Source organism: Tenebrio molitor, chromosome 5 (assembly GCF_963966145.1).
Source record: "Tenebrio molitor chromosome 5, icTenMoli1.1, whole genome shotgun sequence".
Lineage (NCBI taxonomy): Eukaryota > Metazoa > Arthropoda > Insecta > Coleoptera > Tenebrionidae > Tenebrio > Tenebrio molitor.
The window spans coordinates 5,089,630-5,100,781 of NC_091050.1; the positions used below are offsets into that span (position 1 = coordinate 5,089,630).

General features: G+C 36.2%; 4 protein-coding genes across 4 annotated transcripts; 3 read left to right on the forward strand and 1 right to left on the reverse strand.

The window, feature by feature from the left end:
- The first annotated feature begins 181 nt into the window (after positions 1–181).
- LOC138131373 (GRIP and coiled-coil domain-containing protein 2-like) lies at positions 182–4,848 on the forward strand. The gene is made up of 4 exons (XM_069048338.1): positions 182–3,726; positions 3,784–3,964; positions 4,018–4,473; positions 4,599–4,848. Exons 1-4 carry the CDS (start codon positions 332–334, stop codon positions 4,770–4,772), a joined length of 4,206 nt encoding a protein of 1,401 aa, XP_068904439.1. The 5' UTR covers positions 182–331; the 3' UTR covers positions 4,773–4,848.
- Positions 4,849–5,054: 206 nt separating this feature from the next.
- On the forward strand, positions 5,055–8,149 carry LOC138131389 (elongation factor 1-alpha-like). The gene is made up of 3 exons (XM_069048369.1): positions 5,055–5,204; positions 6,171–6,947; positions 7,177–8,149. Exons 2-3 carry the CDS (start codon positions 6,195–6,197, stop codon positions 7,807–7,809), a joined length of 1,386 nt encoding a protein of 461 aa, XP_068904470.1. The 5' UTR covers positions 5,055–5,204; positions 6,171–6,194; the 3' UTR covers positions 7,810–8,149.
- Positions 8,150–9,542: 1,393 nt separating this feature from the next.
- On the forward strand, positions 9,543–10,910 carry mRpS14 (mitochondrial ribosomal protein S14). The gene is made up of 2 exons (XM_069048387.1): positions 9,543–9,703; positions 9,757–10,910. Exons 1-2 carry the CDS (start codon positions 9,638–9,640, stop codon positions 10,078–10,080), a joined length of 390 nt encoding a protein of 129 aa, XP_068904488.1. The 5' UTR covers positions 9,543–9,637; the 3' UTR covers positions 10,081–10,910.
- On the reverse strand, positions 10,194–10,930 carry RpLP1 (Ribosomal protein LP1). Its single transcript, XM_069048391.1, has 2 exons — positions 10,743–10,930; positions 10,194–10,518 (listed from the first exon to the last, which is right to left on the reverse strand). The coding sequence occupies exons 1-2, from the start codon at positions 10,812–10,814 to the stop codon at positions 10,252–10,254; spliced, it is 339 nt and encodes a 112-aa protein (XP_068904492.1). The 5' UTR covers positions 10,815–10,930; the 3' UTR covers positions 10,194–10,251.
- Positions 10,931–11,152: the final 222 nt, after the last annotated feature.

The window sequence follows — 11,152 nt, forward strand, 5'->3', positions numbered from 1 at the left end:
CTTTTGTTTGTCACCAGAAACCACATAACCTCCAACCTAATCAAATTTATGGCAACCTAGTAACGAATATCCCAAAATCCTAGGGAGTAATTTATTTTTGACACGATTATAGTAATTCGATGAATCACTTTTATGGTTTTCATTATTTTCGGTTGGTACAAGTTTGTCATTCTATCACCATCACTTCACCCGTCACGTCACCGACGTACCTAGCCGACGTAATCTAATGTCAAAAGAGTGTTGATGTGTCAAAAACTTGCTGAATTAATGAAAGTACAATGCGATACACCATTAATTGTAGATTTATTATTGCTACACGAACATAGAAATAATGGAAACAAATTCATCAAATGAAAGTGCAAAAAAAATTTCTTTGGAAAACTTGTCAAAAGAAGATTTAATTAAAAGATGCGAGCGTTTGTTAATTCTCGCCCAAAGAGCGAAACAAGCGAAAGATATTTTGCAAGAAGAAAATAGCGAATTAAAAAATAAACTTAAACTTGACCCACTAAATGAGGGAAATGCCACAAATGAAATCATAGAAAGTCTTACAGAACAGAAACTGCTTCATGTCACCACCATTGAAGACTTGAAACACCAGAATAGTCTTTTAAACAATAAATTGAAAAAATGCACTCAAGATCTGCGTTTATGTGAAGACAAGAATACTGTTTTAGATAATGAAAATGTGTCATACAAGCGACAGACAAAACGTTTGACAGATGAAAATGAGCAGCTTATAACTCATTTAGAGACATTAGAAAAACAACTTGAAGAATGTAAGAAGTTAGGGCTTGAACAGCAAGAACAGTTATTAACTTTAGAAAATAGTAAGCAATTATTAGAAGATGCCAATCAGAAATTGCAAAGTCAAAATGTTAGCAATGAAGCTGATGAGTTGCAGAAAATGCTGAGTATTAGTTTAGAAGAAGTGAAAAAACTGCAGTCAGAAAATGTTGTGATAAAGGATAAAATTGAAGCTTTAAAATTAAATTTGTCTGAGAAAGATAAAAATATTTTAACCATAAGTGAAGAGTTGCAATTAAAAATTAAATTGGCCAATGACTTACAAGGACAACTAGAGGAATTAAAGAACATACAAAATTTGGAAGCTTTAAGAGATGATAATGAAAAATTAAAAGTGCAAAATGAAGAATTAAATGAAGTTAATGTTTGTTTACAAGAAGAAATTTTAAAAATTAAAGAATTAGAGCAAACTTCTAAAATTACAGAAGACAAGTTTCTTAAGGATCAGGAGAAAACTGTTGACAAGTTAAAACAAAAACTGAGAACATATCATGCAAAGATAGTGAAGTTTGCAGGAAACATCAAAGAATTAAAAGAAAATAAAAATGAGATCTTATTACTATTTAAAACTTATACTGACCAGGTGGAAGAATGGAAGGAACAGTTGAATGTAGCATCCCAAAAATTATGTGAACATGTTGATAGAATTTCAGCTCAAAATGAAGAATTTCTTAGTGAAAATCAAAATTTAAAAGAAAGTAATGCTAAATTCATTGAACAATTAGAAGCACACAAAACTGATGATGAGAAAAGTAAAGATCTTAATGAATTGGAAAAAATTAAAACTGAAAATGTAAAATTAACAGATGAAATTAGTCAACTTTTACAGCAGCAGGATGAGTATAAAAATCAAATTGAAATTTTACTTGCTGAAAGAGACAGCACCAGTAATAAGTTGATGGAACTTGCAGAAAAACATCAAGAAGAGTTGAAAGTTTTTGATGACCAGAACAAAAAGGATACAATTGAAATCAAAAATAGAATAGAGGAAAATGAAAAAATTTGCATAGAATATCGCAAAGTAATATCAAAACTTGAAGAAGAGGTTAGTATGCACTTGAGAGAGTTGGATGAGCTACAACAAAAAAATTACATTCTTCAAGAAGCTCTGGATCATTCAAAAGTAACAGAAAAACAATTTGCTGATAAAACCAGTGAAGAAATCCTCAAGTTAGTTCAACAAAATGCAGAATTGATGGAAATGAATCAAAAACATCAGGAAAAATGTTATAACGTAAAAGAAAAAGAATGTCAAACTGATGAAAATGACCCTACAAGTAATGAATCAGAAGAACTAGTCAAATCATTAAGAAGAGAAAACGCCGAACTTTTAACGGAGATGAATGAAATGAATCAAGCGTTGAAGGAAAGGGGTGAAACAATTTCAAAATTCCAAGCACATTGTGAAGAAATCATGAAAAAAATGCAAATATATGAGACTCAGGCGAACAAAAATGTTGATAATATCACCCAGAAGGAGGAGATTATAAAAACATTGCAGCAAGAAGTGGAGAACCTCAAAAATAAAGATAACACTGAAACGTATTCAAATCAAACGGAAAATGTAGTCATCGAAAAAGATCTCGAAATTCGCGAATTGAAGAACGAAATCGAGGCTTTAAAAGAAAAGTTAAATGCTAATTTAGATTCAAGTTATGCTGAAAGTGAAAGCATGTCTACATCAACAATATCAAGGTCAGAGGAAGTAAATAGGTTGAAAGATTTGGAGGGATCGTGGGAAGAGAGATACGGAAAGTTAAGAAATTTGGCGGTAAAATTGAAAGGAAAAGTCCGGGATTTGTCCAACGAGTTGGTGAAGGAACAGAATGAAAAAAATGATATTCAGCAAAAATGTGCGAATACTGTCAAATCAGTTTCCACTTTACAAGTACAATGTGACAAATTGGAAGACGAATTGGAAACATCCAAGAAACAAGTTAAAGAATATTCCGCGAAACTGGAAGCCACCGCTGTTGAAATCGACAAAGATAAGCAAAAACTTGTAGAAAACGAAGAGCTTATATCCAATCTTAAAAAAGAAATTGACGAATTAAATAAAGAAAAATCCAATACCGAAATCTGGAAGAAACAGATAAGTGGCAAAGTTCAAACGTTTAGAAAAGAACTTGAAGCAAATAAAGTTATGAAGAAGGAATTTGAAGCAAAAATTGCCAAACTTAGCGCCGACTTAGAAGCCAAAGAACAAGCACTCAAAGCAGAAAGTGTTTGTCACCAGCAGACTAAAAATTCATTAGAACATTCCAACAATGAACGCAAGAAAAATTCCGTCCTCAATTTGGAGATGCAAGATTACGAACGAAGCGTGAAGGAGTTGTCTCAGAAGTTAGAAAAAAGACAAGAAGAGATAAATAAACTCAAGAGTCAGCTTGAATCACAGAAGAGTACTGCGAACGCCGTTAGAGAGCAAAACAAGCTTCTCGAAGAACGTGCTGAAGAGATGAACGCAAAAATTACTTCCGCACAATCAGAAATAAGTACACATAAGAAGCAAATAACCGAACTGGAAGAGACCGTCTTACAGAAAGAAAATAAAGTGCAGCATTTCACCCAGTTGTTAGAAAGTGTTCGTTCAGAAAATGAAGAGTTGTCGACCGAATTATCGAAAGTTATAGCTGAACACCAAAAAATCAATGGCAGCTTGAAGGACGAAAAGGAACATTTAAGAAGTCAAATACTGGGATTACAACAGACTTTGAGAGAAACTCAAGATACTTTGAAACTGAAAGAAGATGAACTAAACATAGTGCAGAATGACTATGACAACTACAAAGTTCGAGCGCAAAGTGTGTTGAGACAGAATCACACTAGAGATGTCGGCCTAGAAGAAAAACTTTCTGAAGAACTGTTGGCACTGAGAACCAAATGTGAGACTTTAAGTTCAGAGCTGAAGGAGTACAAGTAAGTTATTGAACAATTTGATGGATTTCTACTAGTTACAACTGGTATCATTTTTAGAAACCTGGTTGACACCTTGAGAAAGGATAATGAAGTCGTGTTTCGCGAGAAGAGTGATTTGTACAACAAATATCAAGAAGTCACCAGTGAAAGTGAAGATTTGAAATGCTTATATGACCAGTTGACAAATAAACACCAACAAATGGTGAATGAACATGGTGAAACTGTGAGAAGTCTGAAGGTAAAATAAATAATGAATATCAAATAACGCTGTTTAATCTAATCTCTTGTTAGGTACATGCTGAAACGCTGGCACAGTGTTATCGGCAGCAACTATCGGAACAGGAAGTTCGTCATAATCGCGAGATAATTGAATTGCAGAGCAAAATAGAAAAGGCTCCTTCACCCACCGAACTACCCTTTCCGCCGCTTCCAACAATGCATAGAGAAGAAGGTGAAGGTTCTGAGAGTACTGAAAATACAAATAAAAATAACATGCACCCAGTTCCACTAGAGAGATTGCTTGGCAGTGATGCTGAGCAAGAAATATCGTTTGTAAAAAAACAATTGAGTGAAGAAGAGTCAAAAGTGACACACTTAACAGCGTTACTGGCAGACACAGAACAGGATTTAGCAAAACATGTGCAAATGAATAAGTTGTTGAAGGAAGAAATTAGAAGACAACAGAGGTCCGTGGAAAGGGAGAAGCACGCGGAAAATTTGGAATATCTCAAGAACGTTGTGTTCAAGGTAATAGGCACTTGCTGTCTTATCAGAAAACAAGTGTTGGTATATTTAAGAATAAGATAGGAAACTTGATAAGACGTGTATTTTGTAAACATTTAAATGTGTTCTTATTGTGGTGGTATTTTCAGTTCGTGACGTTGCACAGTGGAGACGAAAGAAGTCGTCTAGTTCCGGTTTTGAATACAATACTAAAACTGAGTCCAGAAGAAACTCAGAAATTGAGCATGGTGGCCCGTGGGGATCCCGGAATAAGAGGATGGACCAATTATCTTCCCCTATGGCCATCACCTTCTAAACCTTAAGATACCTATATCTGCTTGTTATGTAAATAGTTATTATATATTGATAAATAATAAATTGTTTCTTATTCACGTTTCACACATGAATTTGAATTGAATTTCCCGCGACGCTTTCAACCCTGCAGTACGTCACATCCCTTTACTGATTTTTTGAGCTTTCCCATTGGTTCAATAATTTTAGTCACTTCCCCTATTCGTCTTTAAAATGAATTTTCCATAAAAACGAACTGATAAATGTCGCATTAAATACGCTAAACAGGGTCGCCGGAGTATCACCGTTGTGCGAAAAATTCGTAACTGTTTAAATGTGACCCATTTTTCTTGCATCGTAAATCAATATTCCATCCCCACCAACCAGACTCTCCTTCTATTTCCGTTTGCTCGCGGCTAGGAGAGCACTGTCGTTTTTCTCGTTCTCTTGCTGCAGTTTCAGAGGTAAGTGGAGCTTTCCTGATTTTTCTCAAAAATTAACATTTATCACCCTTCAAAATGTTCATCCGTTTCATTTGACAATCGTAGAAAAGTCAACGGAACGCGAGAAATTCTCTTTCACAGGTATTTTCTTTGAATATTCGCGATTTTCGTGAAAATTTTCCGACCGGCACTTCACCGTCGCTCACTTTTCGCACCGAATTTATCCGTCGGTTCCTTTATAAATTAAGGCAGTTTTGAGAGCGTGTGTCAAATTGTTACGAACTAATTGTTTTGTTAAATAATTTTTCTCGAAAACAAAATTCACTGTCAGTCTACAAAATTTTTACTTCATCTGTAAGAGAACCGGTATGTATTGTGGTCCTTTCGTATTTTTCTAAATCAAATTTTTATTGCTCATGTGCTTATTATAATTAACGAGAATGAAGTTTCGTGCCTGCGATTTCATGTTATCGCGAATTTTTCTAGACCTACCTCAATAATGATTTTGCACATATGCCAATACAAGAAGGTGGAATCCCATCCCAACAAATAAACCCATGGCTATTTAAATTCACTATATAAGATTATTTTGCTATTGATTTGAGCGTATTGCATCACAATATGGCCGCCCCTATTGTTCAAAGTTGCATTTCTTATAGCCGGCGGAAAACTGCAATTTTTAAATGGTAATGACCTTGTCTAGGGCCAAACTGGAGAATGTGATTGGCAAAATATTAATCGAAACCACGCCCTTCTAACATCTGTGCCATCCTAACCGGTTTTTCATTATTCTGCAATATTATGTTCCCATTAATGAATTACGTCAAGGTCATAAAATACTGTCGATTTCAATGCGTTGTTAACGGTGTTAATTTGGTTCTGAATTCCGTTTTCTCATTAATTAGGCGAAGAGAGTAATTAGATCTTCAGCAGAAAGCGAATGATTTGGGCGTAGGTAGCAGTATTCACGTTCGTATTTATTTCTAGGAGGTCGCGACATAATAACAAGCCATGGGTAAAGAAAAGATCCATATTAACATCGTTGTCATTGGTCACGTCGATTCCGGGAAATCTACCTCCACCGGACATTTGATCTACAAATGTGGCGGTATCGACAAACGTACGATCGAGAAATTCGAGAAGGAAGCCCAAGAAATGGGTAAGGGCTCCTTCAAGTACGCCTGGGTCTTAGACAAGCTCAAGGCTGAACGCGAGCGAGGTATCACCATCGATATTGCCCTCTGGAAATTTGAAACCGCCAAGTACTACGTCACCATCATTGACGCCCCCGGACATAGAGATTTCATCAAAAACATGATCACTGGTACATCCCAAGCCGACTGCGCTGTACTCATCGTAGCCGCAGGTACCGGCGAATTTGAGGCCGGCATCTCCAAGAACGGACAGACCCGTGAACACGCCCTTTTGGCGTTCACTTTGGGAGTTAAGCAGCTCATTGTTGGCGTTAACAAGATGGACTCTACTGAACCCCCCTATTCCGAGACGCGTTTTGAAGAAATCAAAAAGGAAGTTTCGTCTTACATCAAGAAGATCGGTTACAATCCTGCAGCCGTTGCTTTCGTGCCCATCTCAGGGTGGCATGGAGACAACATGTTGGAAGCTTCTGATAAGATGCCGTGGTTCAAGGGGTGGAGCGTCGAACGCAAGGAAGGCAAAGCTGAAGGAAAAACTCTCATTGAAGCTTTGGATGCAATTTTGCCTCCATCTCGCCCAACTGAAAAGCCATTACGTCTTCCTCTTCAGGTAAAAAAAAGACGAATGATTATAAATTTATGATTTAACCCAAAACTACGCAAAAAAAACAACAGGTCGTTGATTTTGGGTGGGAGTATTTTAAGCACAAAAAGTGCTAAACAAAAATCCTGGGGGATTTTTTGCGGTTGTAATAAAAGTTATAGAAAGTTTTGTAATAAAAATTATATAAAGTTTGGACTTAGTACATAGTCGGTAACGAATTTTTTTTTGTCGTTAGGATGTTTACAAAATTGGCGGTATTGGTACGGTGCCTGTAGGACGAGTAGAAACGGGAGTTTTGAAGCCTGGCATGGTAGTCACTTTTGCTCCAGTAGGCCTGACCACTGAGGTGAAATCGGTGGAAATGCACCACGAAGCATTGCAAGAAGCGGTGCCTGGAGACAATGTTGGTTTCAACGTCAAGAACGTATCCGTGAAAGAGTTGCGTCGCGGTTACGTGGCCGGCGATTCCAAAAACAATCCACCCAGGGGCGCTGCAGATTTCACTGCTCAAGTGATCGTCTTGAATCATCCCGGCCAGATCGCCAACGGGTACACTCCAGTTTTGGATTGTCACACTGCTCATATTGCTTGCAAGTTCGCCGAAATCAAAGAAAAATGCGATCGTCGTACCGGCAAAACCACCGAAGAAAATCCGAAGTCGATCAAATCCGGTGACGCCGCCATTGTCAATCTGGTTCCATCTAAACCACTGTGCGTCGAATCGTTCCAAGAATTTCCACCTTTGGGTCGTTTTGCTGTTCGCGACATGCGACAAACCGTAGCCGTCGGTGTCATCAAGTCTGTCAACTTTAAAGATACTGCTGGTAAAGTAACGAAGGCCGCCGAGAAGGCACAAAAGAAGAAATAACTAGGCATAGTTCAGTCTTCTGCCTCAGGCCCCAAGAAAATCTTCATCAGCAACTATTATTTATTATTCTCTAGGTGGCTACAGCAGAATTATTTTCATCGGAAGGAATTCAGAAGGAAAAACATTTCCTTTTATTCTCATTTTAGGTTTTTATTTAATTGAACCACTGTAATTTATAATAATTTATGCAGGAAAGGGCATTTCTGATAGAATTAAGTTTTGTTTCTGATATTATTTATTGTTTTATTTTCTTTTTTGTTATTACTTGATGATGATAGACTTGCAATTAATATGTGAACAGCTTCTGTAATCAATATCCAATAAAGAAGCTCGGAGTAAATGTTATTTTTATACAAAGGTCGATAACCTATTCCATGTCTCGATCGCGCATAGTTAGGAATGTGGTTCAAGGATAACAAGTGACGGAGATCAGCGTGGAATTCGTGGTCAGCAAAGATACGTTATCGAATTAGTCATCAATTTTTTAAATGGGAATAATGACGTAATAAATATACCGATGTCCGCACGAAAAGTTCTGGTCTACGAAATTCCCACATACATCTTCCTAGTTTTGTCTGAAAGCTCGATTTGGAGGCCAAGCAACGTTGGCGAAATTCATTGGTAATATATGAAAGAAGTGCTCCACACCCTGCGGTTTTATAATACGTACCGATTATGAATTGAAGAGGTTTTTTGTTTTTGTAGACTAGTATTCAGTTAAAGTTTGCTCCAAGAGTACGTCTCTTATTTTACTACTTTAATTTTTACAGACGGTCTAACGTTATTATTTTAGGATACGAATTAGCACCTAGGGCCCTAGGGGGATGTAACTAGGCACAGTTGTGACGTAATTATTCCTACCCCATTTTTAAATGACTACGTTTTTAATGACAGATGATAAGAGGACATTTTTTTTAGCACTCAGATCCACTCAGATCTGTGTTAAAAAAATGAAAACGATACACGGGAAATTTGAAAAAAATGAACATGAAAGTTGCCTGTACTATTTATTGTTTAAACAATAAACGGTGGCCATTTTGAACATTCTATTTCATTATTTTGTTCTTGTTAATCGCATGATGAAACATTTTTCTGCACTATTTAGGTTTTAAGTAATGATTTTTTTCTAAAATTACGTTATCGGAAAGAATTCAATGAATGAAAACCAGTGAGAGAAAAACGATAAGCGAAAGTGAAGTGAACGAAAGAGAAATCTTCACGCACTGGTAACTATGGATACAGACTAACTTTCTAGCACTAAGGAAGTATCGAACAAAAACATTTGGTCAGCCAAAAAGTCTAATACAAATGTCGTTCTTAGGTAAAAAAAAAAAATACCAGGTGGCTTTTAATGATTGAGACAAATTTAATGGGTTAGGCTTAGGATTCCCGAATAACTGGTACGCCTACTCTCGTGTCAAAAATAAATTACTCCCTAGAATTCGAACTTTTAGGGAAATAACGTTTTTCATGTTGTGTGTAACTAGAATTTTCAAAAGTAATTTTGAATGCTTAAGGTTGGTTACTGTTTTTTTGCAACAGCACTTTTATGGCATTAGTCATTTGAAATTACTTTAAAACTGTACTTATATGGAAAATATTCAACAAAAACTATGATTTTCTGATCCCTTTGTGCCTTTATTTGGTTCAAAAATATGAAAAAAATGCTGTCAACTTTAGAGTGTGTAGTTTCCCACGGTAGTTCTTATATATTATATTATCTAGGGACTTTTGTTTTAGTAGCTCTAATGCTCTAAATGACGTCTGGGTGGAAGTAGGTGTAATTTCAATTTTAGCAGGTTTATCGATATAAAAAAAATCTTATAAAATGAATAATCTAAAATTAGTTTCCAACTTATTTACTCACAGTTTCTCCGTTTTTCAAAACCAAAATGTAGGTTAATTTTGTGGTGTACAATTTTAAAGTATTATAACCTCAAATTTTAGCTTCAACAAATTCGCACGAAATGGGTTAACCGGTGGATGATTCGTGATGTGAAACGTCGAAAATTGGCCACAGAGCTAGCTCCGATGCGTTTACGAGTAAATTCTTTACGGAGAAATGATATTTTACCCCCAGAACTTCGAGAAATAGCTGATCAAGAAATTGCAGCATTTCCCTTGAATTCAACACCCCTAAGAATTAACAACCGTTGTGTTATTACGTCAAGACCTAGAGGAGTCGTTGACAGATGGAGAGTTAGTAGAATTGTGTTTAGACATTTAGCAGATTATAATAAGTTGTGTGGAGTTCAAAGAGCCATGTGGTAGAAATTTTACCAGTAGTTAATGCAAGTTAAAAGTTACCTTATGTTGAAAAAGGTTAGAGTTCATAATTACATTGTCTTGTATCCAATTTTTGGGAAAACAATAAAAGAACAGAATAAGAACAAAATTTATAAAAGGTTTATTTTCTTAAAGTACAATTTGTACTGTTTACACCTAATCAAAGAGTCCCAGACCCATGTCATCATCTGATTCTTCAGGTTCTTCCTCTTTCTTCTTCTCTTCCTTTGCAGGTGCAGCAGCAGCTGCTGCAGCTGGAGCAGCAGCATTTGCAGCAGCTGCTGGTGCAGCTCCAACTCCTGAACCAATCTTGGTAATAAGTTCTTTAATGTTCACACCCTCAAGGGATTTGGCGAACAAACCGGGCCAATAAGGTTCCACATCAACGTTAGCGGCTTTTAGGATAGTTTGAATCTTTTCACCCTAATAAAACAGAAAAGTTAGCCAGTTAGTTTTTACATGCCTGCAAGAGAAAAATATAGCCAAATGTATAAAAAATGATCACAACTTGATCTATTTATTGAATAAATTGATACTGATTTGTTAAAAACATTAAAATAACAGTGGATGTAAATATTACAATCCTTGTACGTGTGCGACTAACACGACATAACCTAGAAATTAACTGCAAACTGAATTTTACTTACGGTAACGGCAATATCATCATCCGCTAAGATGAGGGCAGAATAAACACAAGCTAGTTCAGCGACGGAAGTCATATTTAATTACTTATTTTATAATTCTTTGTGCAAGTCGCCAAATGGCCTTAGCTCGATGAGAACAAGCACACACCAGCAAAGTCGATTGGAAAAGAAGTTTTGGCAGTGACGCCTGACGCGCATGTCAGGTATACGTATAATCGTGTCAAAATTAATTACTCCCTAGGATTCGAACTTTTAGGGAAATTACATTTTTCATGTTGTGCGTCACTAGAATTTTCAAAAGTAATTTTGAATGCCAAAAGTTGGTTACTTATCAATTATAGGACATGCCACAACCAAATTACCAGCACCTGTAAAATTAAGTTGGTGAAAACAAAAATACACAAAGTGTACTA

Excerpts from the sequence above, each read along its gene's own strand:
- RpLP1 (XM_069048391.1), bottom strand. The coding sequence starts at position 10,814 with ATGACTTCCGTCGCTGAACTAGCTTGTGTTTATTCTGCCCTCATCTTA. Across the intron at positions 10,519-10,742 it reads ATGATGATATTGCCGTTACC|GGTGAAAAGATTCAAACTAT; the intron begins GTAAGTAAAATT and ends CTGTTTTATTAG.
- LOC138131373 (XM_069048338.1), top strand. The coding sequence starts at position 332 with ATGGAAACAAATTCATCAAATGAAAGTGCAAAAAAAATTTCTTTGGAA. Across the intron at positions 3,727-3,783 it reads TCAGAGCTGAAGGAGTACAA|AAACCTGGTTGACACCTTGA; the intron begins GTAAGTTATTGA and ends TATCATTTTTAG. Across the intron at positions 3,965-4,017 it reads AAACTGTGAGAAGTCTGAAG|GTACATGCTGAAACGCTGGC; the intron begins GTAAAATAAATA and ends ATCTCTTGTTAG.
- mRpS14 (XM_069048387.1), top strand. The coding sequence starts at position 9,638 with ATGAATAATCTAAAATTAGTTTCCAACTTATTTACTCACAGTTTCTCC. Across the intron at positions 9,704-9,756 it reads CCGTTTTTCAAAACCAAAAT|CTTCAACAAATTCGCACGAA; the intron begins GTAGGTTAATTT and ends CTCAAATTTTAG.
- LOC138131389 (XM_069048369.1), top strand. The coding sequence starts at position 6,195 with ATGGGTAAAGAAAAGATCCATATTAACATCGTTGTCATTGGTCACGTC. Across the intron at positions 6,948-7,176 it reads CATTACGTCTTCCTCTTCAG|GATGTTTACAAAATTGGCGG; the intron begins GTAAAAAAAAGA and ends TTTTGTCGTTAG.